General features: G+C 41.9%; 1 protein-coding gene across 2 annotated transcripts in view; it reads right to left on the bottom strand.

The window, feature by feature from the left end:
• The window catches only part of MAP3K20 (mitogen-activated protein kinase kinase kinase 20), a 90,240-nt gene that overhangs the window by 68,203 nt on the left and 1,884 nt on the right, over window positions 1-20,153 (bottom strand). Inside the window, exon 2 of one of the 2 annotated variants that reach the window (XM_021552489.3) lies at window positions 13,925-14,114. In XM_021552489.3, coding sequence (XP_021408164.1) covers window positions 13,925-14,083 — 159 coding nt within the window. In that variant the 5' untranslated portion in view covers window positions 14,084-14,114. Of the gene's footprint in view, window positions 1-13,924; window positions 14,115-20,153 lie in introns of those variants that run through there. The other variant, XM_031505411.2, reaches the window with a different exon arrangement.

The following is a 20,153-nucleotide window of genomic DNA, read 5'->3' as shown; positions in this document are numbered from 1 at the left end:
GAATGAGAGTTCTCCGTGGATGAGAGGTATTTTTCTGTGACTTTCACCTACCCCAAAGCACAACCTCACAAATCTGAGGTTTTCAGGAAAATGAGCTGTCACCATTATCTGAATGACACACATCACAGTTTTATGTGAAACTGTCCAAAATATCCAGCATGAATCATGGTAAATTCCACCTGCTTTTCAGGAAAATCACTCTTTGCTTAAGACCAAAAATTGTATTTTACTTAGAAACTTGGTTCAAATGCTACTTCTATTGGACAGGAATGGTAAAAAAAAAACCCAAAAAACAAAAAACCAAAAACCTAGATAAAATTATATATAAAATTCATCAAATTTTAAGCTTTCATCTTTATGAAACATGGGCCCAGTCTTTATTTCTTCTTGGGATTCTTCATGCTGCCTTTATGGTAGCTCAATCTTTTTTCCATTAGAACTAAAAAATTTCAAGTAAAACAATGGCCAAGATAAAAACGTTGGTGAAAAAACAGCAATATTTTAAAAAATGCTCTTAGTGTCATACAGCCACATTTTTTAGTATTATTCTACTATATATTTCTGACATGTAACTTCAGCTTTTCCCTTACTTTTCTGTGATGAATTTCTTGTACACGGAACTCCCTATCTTATCTAGGCAGCTTTATAGCTCTCAGCTTACACAGATATGGCAATAACAACAATTTTATTTCTAATCCTTGTTATATAGGAATACAAATGTGCAGCCTCAAAATACATTTTTTAAAAGTTAATAACTTGAATACCAGTATCTCTGAACTCTGCAAAAAGTGGAAATCCAGGAGAACCTATCTAGAAGAGACTACAGACTGACCTACAAAGGCAGTTGCTTTGAGTCCTGCAGACCTACAAGGGAGCACTGAACTCACAGGGGTTCTTGTGCTACTACAGGATATCAAATTAAGTCAAAAGTCTCATTTCTCATTGCCCTTCTCCATTGAAACAATATCTCTAACCAGTTCTTTCCCCAAAGCCATGGAAGAACGTCCAGAGGTACTGTAACCACCACCCAGGTCTGCACTTACTGATACAAGAGGAACATCACACATACTTAATGGGAAATTAATAACATTTGAAAGGCCAGTTACAAAATTAAGATCATCTATTCTGTGGTTACAAAACCACTGACCTGCACTACTTCCTCAACCGCTGTGCTTGCCGAGGACGTGCAATAAATGAAGAGGAACCTGGAACTGTATATATATGGGACCACAGGAACTTTCAGGACCAGGATCATGTTCAGAGTCCAACAAAACCTCTCTCCTGGGCTGTACCTAAAGAGCTGGAAAGAAGGCATCATGATACTGCTAATGACAATTCCAATCGGAATCTGAGAGCAGCAGAGTGAACTTGCATCTCTTCCTATTCCAGCAATGCCTGTAGGTCTTTGTGTAACTACTAACTGATTTATGCTCCAAGCATGACAAGGATTAGATTAGCAAAGTTCAGTGCAATGAACTGAGCTCACAAGCTGGATTCAAGGCCCAGGAGCTCCATGATGTTTTGGTGGCACAAAGTACATTTAAATCTGCAACAGATCCTTTGGTGTGGAAGAATAACAGCATCACAGCTTCCCATTTTCCAGTGCCAGACATACCAAAACCCTTGCCTAAGAAACTGACTCTTATCAAGAATCAGACACAAGCAGATAGAATTTTTCATGCCTTCCAGTCAAGCAAGGCTGGAATGACTTCAAGCATTCTCCTTCAACCAAGCAAAATCATCCTCTAGTAAAGCCTTGCTGCCTGAGACACCACTCTAGAAGACACAGTAAGAACTCTTTTCCACCCTGTCACAGCTATATGGCTATGCGACATTTGCCTTCCCTTTCTACATGTGCTGCTACTGTGCTGTACACTTTACTTGCAACACCACTGGCCTCCTGAGGGTGTTTACTTCTAGGAGACAATTCCCTTATTCCAGGTAAAGTCCTTCCTTTTGCCTGGGAAGAGAGTGAGAAAAAACCCACCAGAGCTGGCAGGAAAAAAAGTTAGTGGTATCTTGCAATTGGCATATTGTGTTACTACAAAGAAGGTTTGGCTGATTCCATACATGCAGAAGGCTGTCATAATCCTCCTGCCTTTCTTCCTTTTTGAGTTTGAATTGTTGCACTTTGAAGAGTTTTTAGATCTCTCCTCAAGGTCCATTTTATCAATTATCTCTGTCTTTACCAAATCTGGATATAATTACTGTAGTTAGCTCTCAGGGGAGAATACACTATTTTGAGCAAAGCAAGGGTGATGGTCTTGCGTATTACTGCAAACCTTGCAAATATTTTTATATATTTAAACCATTAATTAGTCCATATTGTAGCCTCAGGGATGGCAGCAGAGATCTTAAGCCTTTAGAAGAGTCCTGCATCTTTTCTTGTGTCCTCACTGTTTAGTTTAGACTAACATACCTTTATTATGGTGTACGTACAAAAAGAAACCACAAAGTGTAATAGTCTTTTGAATATATTGCTTTTTTGTTCAAAGTCTCTACTGAATTCAGAATTTTGATGGATTTAAGTAAATGGTGGTACTAGAATAATACTAAAGTTTTAGAATTCAGATTGCAATTCTTCCAAATGTATATTTTAAGATACACCTTTAAATTTCTTTAAAATGTGAGGAATCAAAATTCCTCATAAAAGCTGTGTACATGGAGGGGTTTTCATAACAATGAACAGCCTAATCAGGGTGAAGAATCCTAAACTGAAAGCTCACAAAGAAATCCCTCTATCCTTTCTCCATTTTTTTCAATTCTACTTTTCTCGATAGGGGTGTCTCACCAGAGAACCTGAAGAGTGAAAGATTTAAGTATAGGACTGAAATCCATCAAACCCAGGCTTGTGGTCCAAACCCAAGCAGCTGTCAAACCTAGAGATAGGAATGTATGCTCACTTCTGCCTAATAAAATTTGAATCAAACACTTTGCATCTGATTCTCCATGTGAGCTTTTATGCAAACTTCTAAAGTGCAAGGAATCCTGGGGTGGAAGAGCTATTCTGAGAGCTTTCACATAGTTCATGTAATTAGGGAAACCACTTCCTTTGATTGTAAGTGTTCAAAACAGCTGAATTTCTCCTTTCAAAGGACTCTGTCATTTGGGTCATCTCTTTTACTTGCTCTTTTATGTTTCTCAAGATGAGAGGTGAGACTGTAAAGCACATTATTTAGAAAAAAAAAGATTCCACTTTTTGTTTTAGGGATTGAACTCTGACTATTCAAACGCTTGTCATTTGGAAATCTATCTTTCTTTCCCTCCCCCTGTTTCCTTCCTTTTCTGATAAGCTCTTCAGTGGCTCAAGCGAGTATAGCCCAAAACGCCAATTTAAACCTAAGGGAAAGCTGAAATACGGTACATAAAGGAAAAGGGACTCTCATTTTCCTTTGTGCAGCTGTGGTTGAATATGTAATTATAACGGAGCTCTAGCTGCAGGATCTCATTCCCCATGTCACATTTACTTTTTACATGGCTCTAAACATTGACCAAGCAAAAAGGCAGAAATACAGATTTTTAAAAGACAAACAAAGCAGCTGCCCTGGTCTTTGAAGTGGGTTTGCAGGTTCTTCATTTCTCAAAAAGGAAACTCAGGTCACAATTTCAAGGCAATGACCATGTCACCAGAGCTAACAGCTGATGCCAATGTTGCTGCAGAATCAAGTGTCAGTCACCCTGAATTTCTTGAGTCAGGCACCCTGTTAGTGCTGTTACTTCACATTCATCTCACTAACAGCTGTAACAGGCACTGAATATCCTGCTTCTCACAGTATAGTGCAGAATCATATGAATGAAAAGGCAGGAAATTTCTTACTGCAGGTTTCAAATTTATTAAGTAAAAACAGGATCTTGTTGATCCTAGGAATGAGCTTTATTCCCAGTCAGCGAAAAATTGCTGGACTCCTTCCAGAATTATAGCACTTACAGGGAATATCGGTCTGCAATGGGAACAGAGTAAACCACTGAGAACACAGTGCCAGAAACCACATTACTGCCAACTTCTGCACTTTGCACAGGACAGATAAGATACTGGCTTTGAGAGATGACTTTACAATAAAACGCAAATACAAAAACAACCGAGAACCCGAAAGTTAAGAGCAGAACTCCAACACGTGCGGACTTTTGAGTGGGATCTGGACCTTGCATTTGCCTTTAGAGCTCTCGCAAACTCTTACAGGGGTAATAGCAAGGCAACATCCAAAAGAAAGAGGAATTCAACATCTCCAAATTGTAGCCATCTGTTGTTCCATACTTACATCACACACAGCACCCTCAGCATACAAGACATATCACAGAGAAGTCAAAAAGCCTTTGCCTTGGCTTAGGAGACTAAAAGTACACAGTTCACAAAATGGAAACCCACCAATCACCACTTATAAGCCTTCATATTCCAAAGGTTTGCCTCAAATGCATCTAACATTACTAAAATTAAAGTTGTTACAAGATTAGACAAGAAGTGATTTCTGCACATTTTCCCCCCTCTATTTCACATAACACTTTTGCATGACACTTTTTCAGCTGTACAATTCTTCCAAGATGAAAAGATAACCTCTCAGTAAATGTTACTCATCTACTTGAGGGTGCAACTAGTTGATTTTAACAAGTTTCCAGAACAACCTACTCATTCATCTCTCCTATTCTGCTTCTGCCAGATAATAATTTGCACAGCGCCTCAGCTTTCACTGAAAGACTGCCACCCGCCCAGTCTGCATGCCTGTCTTGGTTATCCCACCGTCCAAGAGCAACTTGGTACAAGCAAATGCATCTCATCTTCTGGTGTCTACCAAGAGCTTCCTCACTTCTCCTACAACAGCTCAAGGGATTTTACAAGCCATACTTATTTTTGATGTGGCTACTGGTAAGTCAGGTACCCAATACACAAAAATCAGGTGCCTACAGCTATTTGGTCAGTCATGTCTATCATAACACAATTTTTTTCTCCCTCGCCTTCACCATTTAGCCACTAGGAACCTCAATTTTCAGGAGTTTTGGAGTAGAAAAAAAAAAAAAGCAACCAGAGGCAGAAGATAAGTGGGTAGGTGTGTGGCACTGTTCCCCTTCAATGACATCCAAGGGCCAGGCCCTATTTTGCCAAGGACGTACACCCATAAGGGGCCCCTCCTGTGTGCAAGACACCCAGTTTCCCTGTGGAGCTGACTTTCTTAAATTTAAATTATGCAGAATGCAGATTGTCTAAACATTAATCTAATAAACAAACATGTTTAGTTTATTAAACTAGGATTTTTCCCCACTGGCTGAATTGCAACAGATGAAACTTTTAAAAAGACAAACAGGGCAGTTTGGAGGCAGTTGGATCAGAAGTACAGCTCTGTGACCTTGTTGGCTTCATCTCCCTGGTGTGTGAGTGCAATTAACTGAGTATAGAAGTAAGAGTTAATGTTGAAGCTGTTCTCTGGGCTCCTCTGCAGCCTCCAGCTAACATAAACATATCTGAATGTTTCACCATGACTGTTTATATTATACTCTTAAAAAGGAAACTTTCTCTATCACCACCTTAGTAAGTGGAAATAGGTAAATATGAAATAACTTTTATAGTCTTAGTTGTGTCATTACATTAAAAAAGACTGATTTTGATGCTTGCATCCAAGTTAGGTTATATTTTCTCTTTTCTTCAACTCTGTTTTCAGTGAAAACTTGTGCCCCAGACCCTTATGCAACCTGCACGCAGCCAGTTTAAAATTAAGGACTAAAAAACAAAAAAAAAGGAAGTAAAGTAGGGCCTATCTAGTTCTATAGGGAATTTTATTGCCCTCTGCCCAAAACACCTTGTTCAAAATTCCATTGCCACCATGTGTGTGGTGGGTAGTTTGGGGACCCAGCCAGAGACTGCAGCCCCTATGCTCAGCCTTGAATACTCCTGTGGAAAATGGCCTACTGGTCCCAGACTCAGATCACATCAACTCCAGCACAGGTCTCTGACTTCATCTGACCCATCACACAGGCGTGCAACAACCTAGAAACTGTGTCAGATTCAAACAATATTTCCACTCACCTCAAGAGTACTCTGGGATCATCAGAAACAATTTGTCACTCCATATGCTGCAGTCAGTGCAAGTTATTTAAACAGCATCACCAGGAATTGCAACACCAACAAATTTACATGTGGGTCACAGACATTTTAATTGTTAGCTGTCCCTGAAATCACGTAAGACTCAAACATGCAATCACTTATCATCTCTCAAGTTACCACTCACTTGTCATTGTGATTTTCTACTTGTAACACTGTTTTAAGAAAACCATATAGTTAAATAAATGTCTACATAAGTCTATCTTAAACCAATCCTCAATTGCTTGAGCCTGCAACAGCCTAAAACAGCACTCTGAGAAAAAAGGATTTCTTCTGTATCCGTGAGATCTCCACAGCAAAGCTTCAGGACAGCTTAAATATTCAAGAATACAATTTTGCAGTTAATCACTTCAGCAGAAGTTCAGGGTCAGAAAATGTCGTGGGAGGGGAAACAAAAGAGCTGCCATTTGATGTCAAGGGTTGCTGGCATAAAAAACTAAGCACCACAACCTCTCCTCCAAATTGTAAGTAACAACAGAGTGCATGTAAAAAGAAGACTGAAACAGAAGAAACATATCTAGAGAAATATTAAAAATGAAAATAAAAAACCAAACAGCAAAAAAAAAAAAACCAACCACAAAAAAAAACCAACATAAAGAAACAAGCAAACAAACTAAATCACCCTAGGAAAAATGCCCTTAATTGCAACTAAGAACCTACTGGAAATGAGAGCAGCCCACTGTCAAACAAAAACTTAAAACCGATAGAAAAATTTTTAAGACAATATGCAATGGAAATAAACAAATTTGGAAAGTAAAGAATATTTAAGAATATCCTAACAGGCTACATGTTGTGGACAGCAAAGACTGTTTCCTAAACAATCAGACATTTTCTCCCTATTCTAAACAACATTTATTCATAATTTGTAGGAAACCAGCACAAAAACTTGTTCACTTGCAGATGCTGCATCTTCTGAAAAAAAACCCAAATGAAAACAAGCAAACCACTGAAATTGAAGATTGAAGATAACTGAGATAAAAGGGTCCAAGAGATATCCTAGAGATATTTCTAACCCAGGGATCAGGCACACAGTAATTTCCTGTGACTCAACCAAACTAATGAGCAGAACATGGAAGGTAGTTTCACTTCTCACTTACAAAGTTTAAGGCAATTCAAAAGACAAGCAAAAGGAAGCAACAGACATATCATGTGCATCTTAGCTTAATAATTTATCTGTTAATCAAATTTGTTTATGTTGCAACAGTTCAACACTGGCCACCAGTCCAGAGGACATGCGCACTTGTCCCTTCACAATTTTAGTACAAAATCTAGTGGTTTACACCACAGACAGTTATTATGTCTCAACTGATTCAAAATACGTTTTGAAGCCACATACTGCCAATGTGGGCCCTGACACACCAGTTTCACTGAAGCTGATGTCTGTATCAAATTAACCCCAAAGTTGCCTTGATTTAAAAGTATACATACAAGCCAGTGTAAGAATCTCAAATTGAGCTGGTCAAAAAAAACCCAGTAAACCACACAACTTGTACTACAAATACTCACTATTTATATGAGGTAACTCTCAAGCTGTTACTCATTTAATGAAAAACTTGATATAAAAATGTTTAAATACATGAGTTTAAAAAATCCACTACAATAAAGTATAACAAAATACAGACAAATTCTTTTCTATGTCTGGATTCCTGTGTTTCTGTGATTGTTTTAGGAGGAAGAGACACAGGAATGAAGTTTCTTAAAACAGACAAAATGAAACTAAAGCCTGCTCTAGGCAAGAATAATTTTTTTTTGTAATTTTAATTTTGTATTCTGGCATCTTTCATTATACTGGTGTCTCCCAAATATGGGGTTTGGACAGTATTTTGGTTACAACACATATGCCATGACACAACATAGTCTTACAAAAGCATCCACTAAGAAAAATTCATGCAGTGACTTTCTTGACTCCTGGAAATAGAACACTCATTTAGAAAATAAAGTCCTCCAGAAAATTACCCCTTGAATGAAAGCCAAGAATAGGGCAAATAAAGAATAAGTCAGATTCATTGCAGAAGTCTGTCCTATCCAAAATTATTTATTCTGCAAGATACAGAATATACAACAGCTGGAGCATCTGAAGTAATTTTGACAACTTCCAGTCTATAAGGGGTTCTAAGTATACTCTTGATACCTTTTGAGAATACCCTAGTCAGCACCAAGAGGAGTGCTCTAAGCCAATTCCTTTACCAAAATATATAAAAACCCCTAACAGAAAACCTTGCAAAATAACCACTCTGTAAAACAGAAACTAAGACATTTTAAGACACTCCTCTGGTATAATAAATACAGTTTAATCTCCTTTTATCAGCAAACACCACATAGCAGTAAACCTGAAAGGAGGTTGTAGCCAGGTGGGGGTCAGTCTCTTCTCCCAGCAATTAGCAATAGGACAGAGACTTAAACTGCAGCAGGGAAAGTTTAAGCTGGACACCAGGAAGAAGTTTTTCACAGAAAGGGTGACTGAGCATTGTAATGGGCTGCCCATGGAAGTGGTGGAGTCACCACCCTTGGAGATATTTCAGGAAACACCAGATGTGGCAGTCAATGCCACGGTCTAGTTAACAAAGTAGTGTTAGGTCACAGGTTGGACTTGATGATTTACAAGGTCTCATCCAATCTAGTTGATTCTCTGATTCTGTTCTTTGAATGAATATGGGGCTGGATGGGTTCCCATGAGGTCACTTACTGTGAACTTTGTAATTTTTAAGTATAGGTGGAGATATCCCTGGAAAGTTCATATATTTGATTCCCACACCCTTCGTAACTTCATACAGCACACACTCAGTGTTCATCACTATCAATACTTACTGACTCAGACCTGAGAGAGGTAAGGGAGTAGAAGCTCCTAGAAAGAGCTAATAAAATATTAATAGAGCATAGAAATTGCCCTTCATTACAGCCAGGACCCAGTGGGAGAGTCATTTTAGGCTGGCACCACAGCACCCATACCAGCTACAAACTACAAAGAAAAAGATCATCTACTATTTTTAGTCCTGTCAGGGCTAAAGTATCAATTTCAGTTTGTTTTGCTTTGCTTTTACTCTCTTGTTTTTCTCTTGTTACTGTTGCAAACCATTGCCAGTCCTTACTCTCATGACCCACATAAAAATTATCACATGCTCTCTTTTAGCACTACAAACGTGAATGAGGTAAGTCCAATGACATCCATGTGATTATACTTAACTCATCCCCTTCAGAAGGTACAAGCCCAATCTATGCCTTCTGGACAGTCCTTTCCAGAAGTGGATCATAAAAATCAAAAAAGTGAACAAGCTGCATTATACGCCATATGAAAATTTTTATGAAGCATTAAAATATCCCCTAAAGCTTACAACACATGTATTACATACAAGAAACCCCGACAATATAAAATTAACTTCCATGGTAGTCAGACTCCAGGCAGTACAGCATCAAAACCAGAGAAAGCATGTCTTTATTTTCGAGTCTCATAAACTCAAGTGCACTACAGACACGACTGAACAAAGCATGCATAGTTAGTGCTACTCAATTTAACTTCTATCCACAAGTTAGTTCTGTTAGTTCACCAGAAATATTTAAGTATTTCCCAGTAAGATTACAATTACATTTTACTGGATTTTTTCCGCACCACTCTCCTGCAGTTTGCACAGACCACTGCCAGCATTCTGAAGGAGTCCAGTAACACATGTACTGTATGAAATCAAGTAATCTTGTACCCAAGTACCCTGATTGCAATGGCTGAAGCAATACCACTGCCCACTAATAGAATGAAGACAGCTTATGGACCACAGAGTACTTTCAAAGACCTGTGGTATTAAAATGAAATTCAAATTTCACATGAAATTCCAGCAGTAACAAACCACCTGGTGAGGAACCACACTCCATACACCAGCTGCCAACAAGCTGCCACCAATAGCACAGCCCTCAAAAGCAATGACAAATAACAGGTAAACTTCAGAAATGGGCAATCAAAGGAAGTGAGTGCTCTTCAGTGAAAAGCAATCGTGGCAAGGCATAAAACAACATCTGTAACACTTCATCCAGCAGTTATCTGCTCCGATAACGGAGTCAAAAGAACGGCTAGCAATTTGCAGAATAAGGCCCCTGGTTCCAGTCTCTCCCATTCATTTCAGTGGGAGCCAAATTACGGGTTTATCTAATAACTCATATAAATCCCTCACAAAAATGCCAAATAACTTCCAGAGTAGTAGATGTGCAATTTTCTTCACTGAGTGGACACAATTATCACTCAGGGCAAAAGGACTGATCCTGCTACAGGATCCTACACTCTGCCAAATGCATCATAAATATCATGCCGACAGCTTCATTTTCTATAAAACAATTCACTAGGAACTCCTGTTTCCTACTTTAAACCTAAAACCACTATAGTGGTCGTACTAGATGTGGCATCTTAATCTTTGTTTTGCTGCTATTTAATCACTCAGGCCATGTTCCTATGTTTTACTTAATCAGCACAATTCCTGTCCAGTTTCACATCTGATATTCTAACCAAGACCTTGTAGCATATATATTTTCTTCCTAGCAGACCTGTTTACGTGTATCTTTTCACATACACACACAAAGCTGCATCTCTTCCCACAAAGCTGCATTTTATTGCCTGTCTTAAAAAAAAGTTAATGCCTTGCAGAGGTATTTCTCAGATTTCAAAGAGTTTCAAAGCAATCTGTCTAAGCAACACTCTTCCAAGTATTTGTAAGTTTTTATAAGCACATATTCTAGTATGCTATGCTGGAACACAAATTGCTTTGTTTCACATGTTAGAACTTGTTAACCCCTTGGCTAATATAAAACCTTCACAATATTTGCTGGTTGTGATTGGCTTGTTTAATAAAATTACACATAGATACAACATATTTGCAGAATGATACTACAGCTCTATTGACTTGGCTTGCTCCCTTGGACTTGGCTAGCATGAAATGCCTCTGAGCAAGCTTTTCACAACCCTCCTATGTTTTCCCTCTAATCAGTTGTTATGGATTATTGGCAGCAGTTAACAGAACTATAAGACATGCAGTCATGGAGATAAAAGGACACTTCCTTCCAAATAAACTAGAAAGAGTAGAATCTCAGATTATCCCAAGCTGGAAGGGACCCACAAAGTTCATCAAATCCAACTCTCAGCCCCACACAGGACCATCCCCAAGAGTGCCTGAGAGCACTGTCCAAATGCACAGAATAATTAGTTTTCTGGACTAAGTGCATCCAAGTACCTACTAAACAGACACACAAGAGTTACAGCAAGTTATTTTTGTATTGATATCAGAAGAGTCATTAATTCACCATGACTTCAGTGCAGTTCAGTCACAGACATTCATTATTGTCATCACTTCAGATGAAGATGCTACATATGTATACATGTGAGAGCCATTAGGGTCAGAAGACCTTTTGGCCACCAAGTTGGCCTCTGGTGCAGCACAGGCTACTATACTTCAGCAAAATGCTCCTGTGTTGAGCTCAACAATTGGACAAAAACAATTGTCTAAAAAGAGATCTCAGTGAGAAGACAGATGAAAAGGATACTCCATCTTCACTCCTTTCATTTGTAGTCTGTGCCAAGTGTTACTCATCCTCACTCCTGATAATTTGTGCTTTTCTTTCCATTCTAATTTTTCTGGCTACAGATTTGAAGCACTAGTTCTTGCAATAACTTTTTGCACTAGATGAAACTATCCCATCATTTTCTCCATATGAAAATGCAATTTTTGTATGTAGGCTCTTACTTTTAAATTCTCTAAGGCTGTTGACAGAAAAGTTCTGCCAAAGCTTGTCAGACTTATTTAAGGCATCACCACTTGCCTCTCCGCTGCTTTTCCAGAAAACTTTCAAGAGAAAGTGCCCATACCAAGCTGTTCCCATAACCTGTCTTGTCTAGTTTAAGTTGCAAATTATAACCAGTCCGAAGAAAAATAAACAAATTCATGATGGAAGGCACTTCTGTCAACTCATCCTGATGGATGATATTCATCACCTCCTCTTGACACCCCCATTCTTACTAACTTTCCGCTCTGTGTTTTGCAGATTCCCTTGGGCTGCTTTTACAGCTCATTGACACTCTTTTAAACAGAACAGAACCACATATGCCTAACAACAATTTTCCCAGTGCTATATATCAAGATAAAGCACACCTGGTTGTTACAAATTACTTGATCCTGATTTGCATATACCAAGCAATTAACCTAATTTGCCTAACTGCACCATGATATGGACTCTTACTGAGTTGCAAGTCTTCATTAATCCCTAAATAAACCCTTACATTATTATAAGCTCTTTCTGGCATATGGTTTCCTTTTCCTACTGTAAAGCCTGTGTTCCTTGCTACTCCAAGCTTAAGCTTGTGTTGCACTGTCTTAAAAAAATTATTTTTGTTGAATGATCCAACTGTGTCAAGCAATACACAGGATTTTCCTTCTTCCATCCTTTCCCATTCCATTAAGTTTTATGCCATCCCAAGACATATTAATATTGGTTTTAAATTTACTTTCAAAAAATGCTTTAAGTACATAACAACAGGTCTAGCACACATACAGGTGTAACTCCTTCAGAAACACACATGTACAACAAAGGTATTTCACTAACCCTGACTGAGACCTGCCAGCCAGGTTATTTTTAAGGAGCACACTACTGATACTGCATCGCACAAATTTTACTTTTCATGTATCTTTTGATATTAACGATTAGTAGAAATAAAAGAGAACAGCACAAACTGACACTGGACAGAATGTATAAATCTTCCATTGTCCTAGAAAAATCTTGAGATCCTTTTACATTATTTTAACGAGCAACACGCTTAATCATGATCAAACATGCTTATTACATCACTAAGCATGACACAATCATGGCAGCTCGGCTGCTGCCTCAGTGGATTTACTTTAGTGTCTGATTATTTACTAAGTCTATTATGCCTAGCACTGCTCTGCTGTCCTCCAGCTTGTAACTGTCTTCCTACAATAGTCTGAGGAGACTGTACAGACATTACATACAGTCATGATGGAACAACAGTCCACTAACTCTGCTGTCCATCACTACACTGGGCTGTGCTCACTGCTCCATCGGTGGTGCTGACCAGCAGGCAGACTGGAGCTCTGTGAGGACCACATACACCACATCTCTGCTGAAACTATACGAAGCTGAGGGGTCAAAAGGACTTTTAGGCAAATTTAAAAAGCTTCGGAAAAAAACCAAACAACAAACCAACCTTAGCTGCTAAAGGTGCACTTAGCTAATTCTGCCTTTTTCCCCAGGACTGCCAAGGACCCATCTGCCTTTCCAGGTCACAAGACACCCCAAGGGAAGGTGACTGGCAGAACAGTTAGGGTTAAAACTACCTTGTTGCAAAACAAGCTATGACTATGTGGCTATGACTAACTAGGAGCTAGTGGAGCCCTAGATCAAAATCTTCATCAGGCAGGGAAGAGACAACTCTAAGCCTGTAGTGAACATAGAGATGTGAACCACAGAGCAGACATCAAGAGGACAAAATGGAATCAGGTAATGACAGGGACGCTACCTCTTCCTATCAGCAACATGCTGGTGGTATCAAGGGGAAATTAGTAGCTCCACAGGCACAGCAAGCTCTCCTCAGGTAGAGGAGAACTGCAAAACAAGAAAAGTGGGCAACAACAATGAAGGGTTAAACAACAGTGCTTTGAATTAGCCCCCTCCTCTAGGACTGCTAGTTATGTCTATACTGTAACATCGCCGCTTATGGAGTTTTGTAATTAAACAAACAAAAATCCCAAGGCAGTTTGCCTGCATTACCTAGAGGATAGAAAACACTAGAAAATAATTTCTGTGGTTACCACAGCAGACAATGAATGAAAAGTAAACTTTTACCTCTTTTTCTATTTTGAGCAGCTTCTTTACTGCCACCTCCTTGTCCTGAGAAATCCATCGGGCTCGGTAGACACTCCCAAAACTTCCTCCACCGCAGTTCTCAAAAAACTGCAAGTCATCAAATTTAATTTGCACAAATGAAGCACTGGTAGACGACATCTCATAATGACAAAATATACCACAGCAAAACCTGTGAAGAGAAAAGTTTTTATTAATGCACATGCTCCAAAGATTTATGGACTTTCTTACCCATGCTCAGTCACCACAAAATCATAATCACAAGCACACTACAGTAAAATCCACAGGCCACAGGAAGAAAAGAGCCTGAGAACGCGCATTTCACAGGGTGTGCTACAGTTTGCATAATCTATTAGGAGGAGTTGGGGGACAGAAACAACTAAGAGTATTCCTCAGAGCAAGCCTGGCGTTTCCGGAACACCTTGGAAGCAGCTCTGCAGAAGGCAGGCCCGTGGCTGCCTTCCCCGTGGACAGCCCGGCAGCCGCAGTCGCCCGGGCTGCCGCCCGCTCAGGCACGCCGGGCACGCCGGCCTGTCGGCCCCGCGCGGGGCACGGGGCACACCGCACCCGGGCTCACCGCACCCGGGCACACCGCACCCGGGCTCACGGGCTCACCGCACCCGGGCTCACGGGCTCACCGCACCCGGGCTCACCGGCACACCGCACCCGGGCTCACAGCCACACGGCACCTGGGCTCACGGCCACACCGCACCCGGGCTCACGGGCACACCGCACCCGGGCTCACGGGCACACCGCACCCGGGCTCACCGGCACACCGCACCCGGGCTCACGGGCTCACCGCACCCGGGCTCACGGCCACACCGCACCCGGGCTCACGGGCTCACCGCACCCGGGCTCACCGGCACACCGCACCCGGGCTCACCGGCACACCGCACCTGGGCTCACGGCCACACCGCACCCGGGCTCACGGGCACACCGCACCCGGGCTCACCGCACCCGGGCTCACGGCCACACCGCACCCGGGCTCACGGCCACACCGCACCCGGGCTCACGGGCACACCGCACCCGGGCTCACGGCCACACCGCACCCGGGCTCACGGGCACACCGCACCCGGGCTCACCGCACCCGGGCTCACGGCCACACCGCACCCGGGCTCACGGCCACACCGCACCCGGGCTCACCGCACCCGGGCTCACGGCCACACCGCACCCGGGCTCACGGGCACACCGCACCCGGGCTCACGGCCACACCGCACCCGGGCTCACCGCACCCGGGCTCACGGGCACACCGCACCCGGGCTCACCGCACCCGGGCTCACCGCACCCGGGCTCACGGCCACACCGCACCCGGGCTCACCGCACCCGGGCTCACGGGCACACCGCACCCGGGCTCACGGCCACACCGCACCCGGGCTCACCGCACCCGGGCTCACGGGCACACCGCACCCGGGCTCACGGCCACACCGCACCCGGGCTCACCGCACCCGGGCTCACGGGCTCACCGCACCCGGGCTCACGGGCTCACCGCACCCGGGCTCACCGCACCCGGGCTCACAGGCTCACCGCACCCGGGCTCACGGCCACACCGCACCCGGGCTCACAGCCACACGGCACCCGGGCTGACGGGCACACCGCACCCGGGCTCACAGCCACACCGCACCCGGGCTCACGGGCTCACCGCACCCGGGCTCACGGGCTCACCGCACCCGGGCGGGCAGCGGCACCCGGGCACACACCGCGCCCCAACGGCGCTCCGGGCGAGGTCCGAGAGCTTGATGCAAGGATGTGGAAAAACGTGGCCGTGGTAAATCTCTCTTCCCGAGTGACTCAGTTCTGTTTGCACGTTGTAACAAAGCGCAAGTACAGGGTAATTCATCTGGGTTACAATATGTGAAATTCTGCAGCCTGTGCCAAGACTGGTGTCGGCAGTTTCAAGAGATGATCCCAAATCTGCTGACAGGGGAACAGAACGTCCTTCCCCGAGATTTCACGGTGATAAAGCTTATGGCTGTAGCGAATTTCAAGAAACATTATCACCTAAATGCATGAACAATGACTAATTTTAGGTTTCTTTTTTTAATGATACAAAATCAGAAAGCTCAGGTCTTCAGTGGGACTGCAGGACACAGCATACTCCAGAACCACCTGCAAGTCTGCTGCAGGTTCACTTCAGATGCACCAGCCTAGACAAAGTAGTTTTAATTACCAGAAAACGTTACTATACTTGTAATTAATGACAGCAAACCTATCAGCATAAAATGAGAGATTAGTTTTAATAAAACAAGCAAAAAAAGAGCCAGAGATTTTGGGTTGATGGTGAAAACTACACATCCAATTTCACTGGTAAATTACAGTACCAAAATAGACTACGTCTTTGGGGAACTTCCATTCCATAGGGATTTTTGAGATAAAAGACATGTTATGTGTTGTCCGAAACACACCTGTGTAGTGCTGACTGCCAGAATCTCTTTATGCCAGTCCCTTCTGTGACATACACAAAGGCATTATTTGCCCCCTGTCTCTCCTGATTGTAAAACTAAGATAAAATTTTGAGATATCATTTGATCAGGAATTTCTGGCACTATTTGACTGCCGCTATTCTCCAAATGAGAGATTATGATATCAACACTTTTCTACACACGTTACAGAGCCTTCTCTGAAACTGCCTGCTTCATTTAATACCTCTTGACCACCCATAAGGAAAAATAAAAACACTGACCAGACGATGACAACTTTACTATGTATACTGAAAGGTTTTTAGCAAGGAGCAGACTTCAAGCCTTTCACTGACAGCCAGCACGCAGGGCTCCCGAAGAGGGAACATGAATGCTCTCTTCCCAGAGCTGCAAGTCAGAGCAGGAGTTACCACTAGGATATGAAATAAAGTCCATTCTTCCAATGCTCTTCAGCCTCTTTCCTAATACAAGTGCCTGAACTGTCCTGCTGACCTTCTGTTCTTGTTTTAACCTTGTTGCTGTTGTAACTTCCTGCATCCCATAGTCATCTTTTGCACAGCCTGCACACATTTTCTTAGAGAAAGCTCAAAGGAAATTGGTCAATCCTACAAACCAAGAGATGTTTTAATGTTTTGCTCCTTGCCATTGCTGCTTAATTAGCAGATCTTCAGAAACAAATGTTCATTTGCATTGTTTACTCCAGCAGTTACTCCAAGTTCATGCTCTGCACATGGTGTCTTAAGCATATGGGACACTTTACAGACAAATAAAACAGACTGACTTCCTAACTCAAAAACCTCACAATTTAAGGCCACAGCCCTGCACATATTTATGCACACAGGTAATCACACTCGAGTGAATTATTTCCTTACTGACAACAGAATTGGCTAGGAGTGATGTTACTCACAGGCAAAAGCATACGCACCAACTAGACCATAAATTTAACAGGAAGGTGGGAATAGCTGAAAACAGATCATTGCATTTGGGATGGCAGAAGGAAAAGGAAACCATGTGAAAAGAAAAACATATCCCAGGAAGGAAATTTCTGGCATTCACTATCTGAATTCAATAGCTTTGAAGAGCTGTCAAATTATTTAACATTACTGTTCACCCAGAGCCACCAAATTAACCATCCAAACTAGTAAATTATTTGATTTCTGAAAATTACACTAGCAGAGAATAGCATGCACACCAGACACTTCACAAATACAAATGAGTACTTTTCTGATAGGTCCTCCTTACTGCTTCAAACTTTATCTCAATTTTCATAGAATCACAATGCAGTGTCTGGCACACAAGCACTTGCAGAAGCTACCGTTCATTCTTTAAACACCTCAGTTTCAAATTTACCTACAGCAGGCAACCAGCTGCAGATCACAGGATCACACAAGGAATCAGGTGGCAAGACCTCTGAGATACTGAGTCCAATCTATGACCAAATGCTACCTTGTCAACTAGACCATGGCACTGAGTGCCACATCCAGTCTTTCCTTGAACACCTCCAGGGACAGTGACTCCACCACTTCCCTGGGCAGTCCATTCCAATGTTTAATCACCCTTTCTGTGAAGAAATTTCTCCTCATGTCCAGCCTAAACATCCCCTGATACATCTTAAGACCATGTCCTCTAGTCCTGTCACTGTTTGTCAGCGAGAAGGGGTTCATCCCTGCCTGACCACAACCTCTTTTTAGGTAGTTGTAGAGATGCTACATGGCATACAATAAGTTAATGTTATTTAAAGAATTATTCATTGGTTGGCATCCAGATGCTGGATGTTGGTTGTTCCAGATGTTTTTTTTTTCCAGAGAAAGCAGAGGAGATTTAGAAGAGACACTCTTTAGTAAGAGATCTGTAATTAAAACCAGCCTGCATTAGTTTTCTTTTACTAGATGAAACAACAGACCTGTTTAAACATTACTCCATGTTTTTGAATTCAAGATAGGTGATCCTCAATTAGAAAGATCAGTCTGTGTTATGTTTGAGAAAACAACTGTTTAGATTAAAAATTGCAAGTGACAAATCCACACACACTTATTAACTTGTCATCCTGTTTTAAAAATATTTAACAATCTGAGTTTGTAACACTAGTTAAGAGAAAAAAAACAAAACATCACGCATTTCATTAAACTATAGTCTTCCACTTGCATCTGAACCAAGCACAGCATTCCAACAGTGTGTGGCACTTCTTTGCATCTTACACTTCTGCAGACAGGAGAGCAGCCCGCTGTAACACCCCCTCCAGGCCTGGACCTTACAGCAACTCCCCTGCACACAGCTCAGGGGGGGTTGGCACCCGCACCCTCCTTCACCACTCACGATTTCAGGTGTTGAAGTACCATCACTGTGTAGCAGGGAAACGCTGCATTGACTGTTTCTTGCTCTCAGTTAAATGAAAACATGACAAATCGGAAATAGTGAATGACAGGTATTTCAGGAAATAATTAAACTGCTGGTTATTTCAGTTATTCCTATGGGATATTCCTGGGGGTAAAAGAATTTTTTTCCTTTTCCTGTTTTATTTCTAATAGTTAGCATGAGCTTGTAATCTTGCAGCAACATCTGTATCTTCTTCTGGCTCTTTGTTTTCTACATAGTAATTTATATTTGAGTATGCTGTTGGAAGCTGCTCATTTCATACCAAAAAGTAAGAGATCTGAATTGCATTTGACAGTGTTTCACATTTGAAATTATAATTTAACAATAGTATACAACATGTCAGGACTATTACACAGAGTCACTCTGCAGCAAGTGAAGTCACATTATGTCACCACAAGCTCAGTTCAGCACATCAGTGATGCAGGTGTAGGAAACCATCCACCATCACTGGCTTCTTGCGATTACAGCACTTAAGGGGATTAAGCCATGTGAAGGTCCTGGCCCTGCAAAGGTCCCACGTCTGCGGTTTCCTCTAGAGGCTCCCAAGGCGAGGGAATCCCCCAGGCAAGCAGGACACTGCTGCAGGCTGCCCTGCATCTTAGCACAGCAACACTGGAAGAACTCAACACATCCCAGCTCCCTACAAACTGCAATGTAGGGGAAGTGCTGCCATGCACAACACTCTGCTTTATTCCACATAGAAAACAGAAGTCCCTTCTGTTTGTCATTCAGCTACTGCTCCCAGAGTACAGAGAGCTTCCACTGAGGGACATAAAGACAGAAGGGAGGAAATAATTTACAGACTGCACAGTAACTGCAACTCATATTTTGTTTAGTGCGTGGCTGCGAAACCGAAAATTGCATCTCTCATCTTGCACGTGCACCTGACGCTACTCAAGTATTCAATTACTGCAGGAACAGCCTTTGTAATTTATTACGGGAAACAAACATGCAACTCCCTGCCCCTCACTTTACTGTGTGGTTCCACAAAGTAGGATTCAGTGCTTCTTGCAGGAAGGCACACTGCCAACATATTGCCAATAAAGTAGTAGCACACCACACTTGTGCTATCTTAAAATACACAGCTGAATGTGCCAAGTTTCCTTATTTGGCAAAACAGCCCATTTGCTTTCAGGATCTTTGACCATCCATTTTTAGTCCCAAATCATCCTTTGTATCCAACAAGGCCTGCAGTCCTTGAGCATACCAACCTGGATTTTTCAGCAGTATATTTATACAGAGTTTAAAAATATATATATTAAAAAAAAAAAAAAAATTTCCAATTAAAAACCCACCCTTAAACACCAAAACATGATTAACCACTGTCTTGACCAAACAGAAAACAGAAAATGAGTTAGTGACATAGAGCTGCAAAAGATACTGCAGAAAAAAAATTATAAATTAAAAAACTCCCTTAA

The sequence above is a fragment of the Lonchura striata genome, chromosome 8 (assembly GCF_046129695.1).
Source record: "Lonchura striata isolate bLonStr1 chromosome 8, bLonStr1.mat, whole genome shotgun sequence".
In the NCBI taxonomy this organism is placed as follows: domain Eukaryota; kingdom Metazoa; phylum Chordata; class Aves; order Passeriformes; family Estrildidae; genus Lonchura; species Lonchura striata.
The sequence above is the reverse complement of the archived record's forward strand: the minus strand, read 5'-3'. Positions and strand labels throughout refer to the sequence as shown.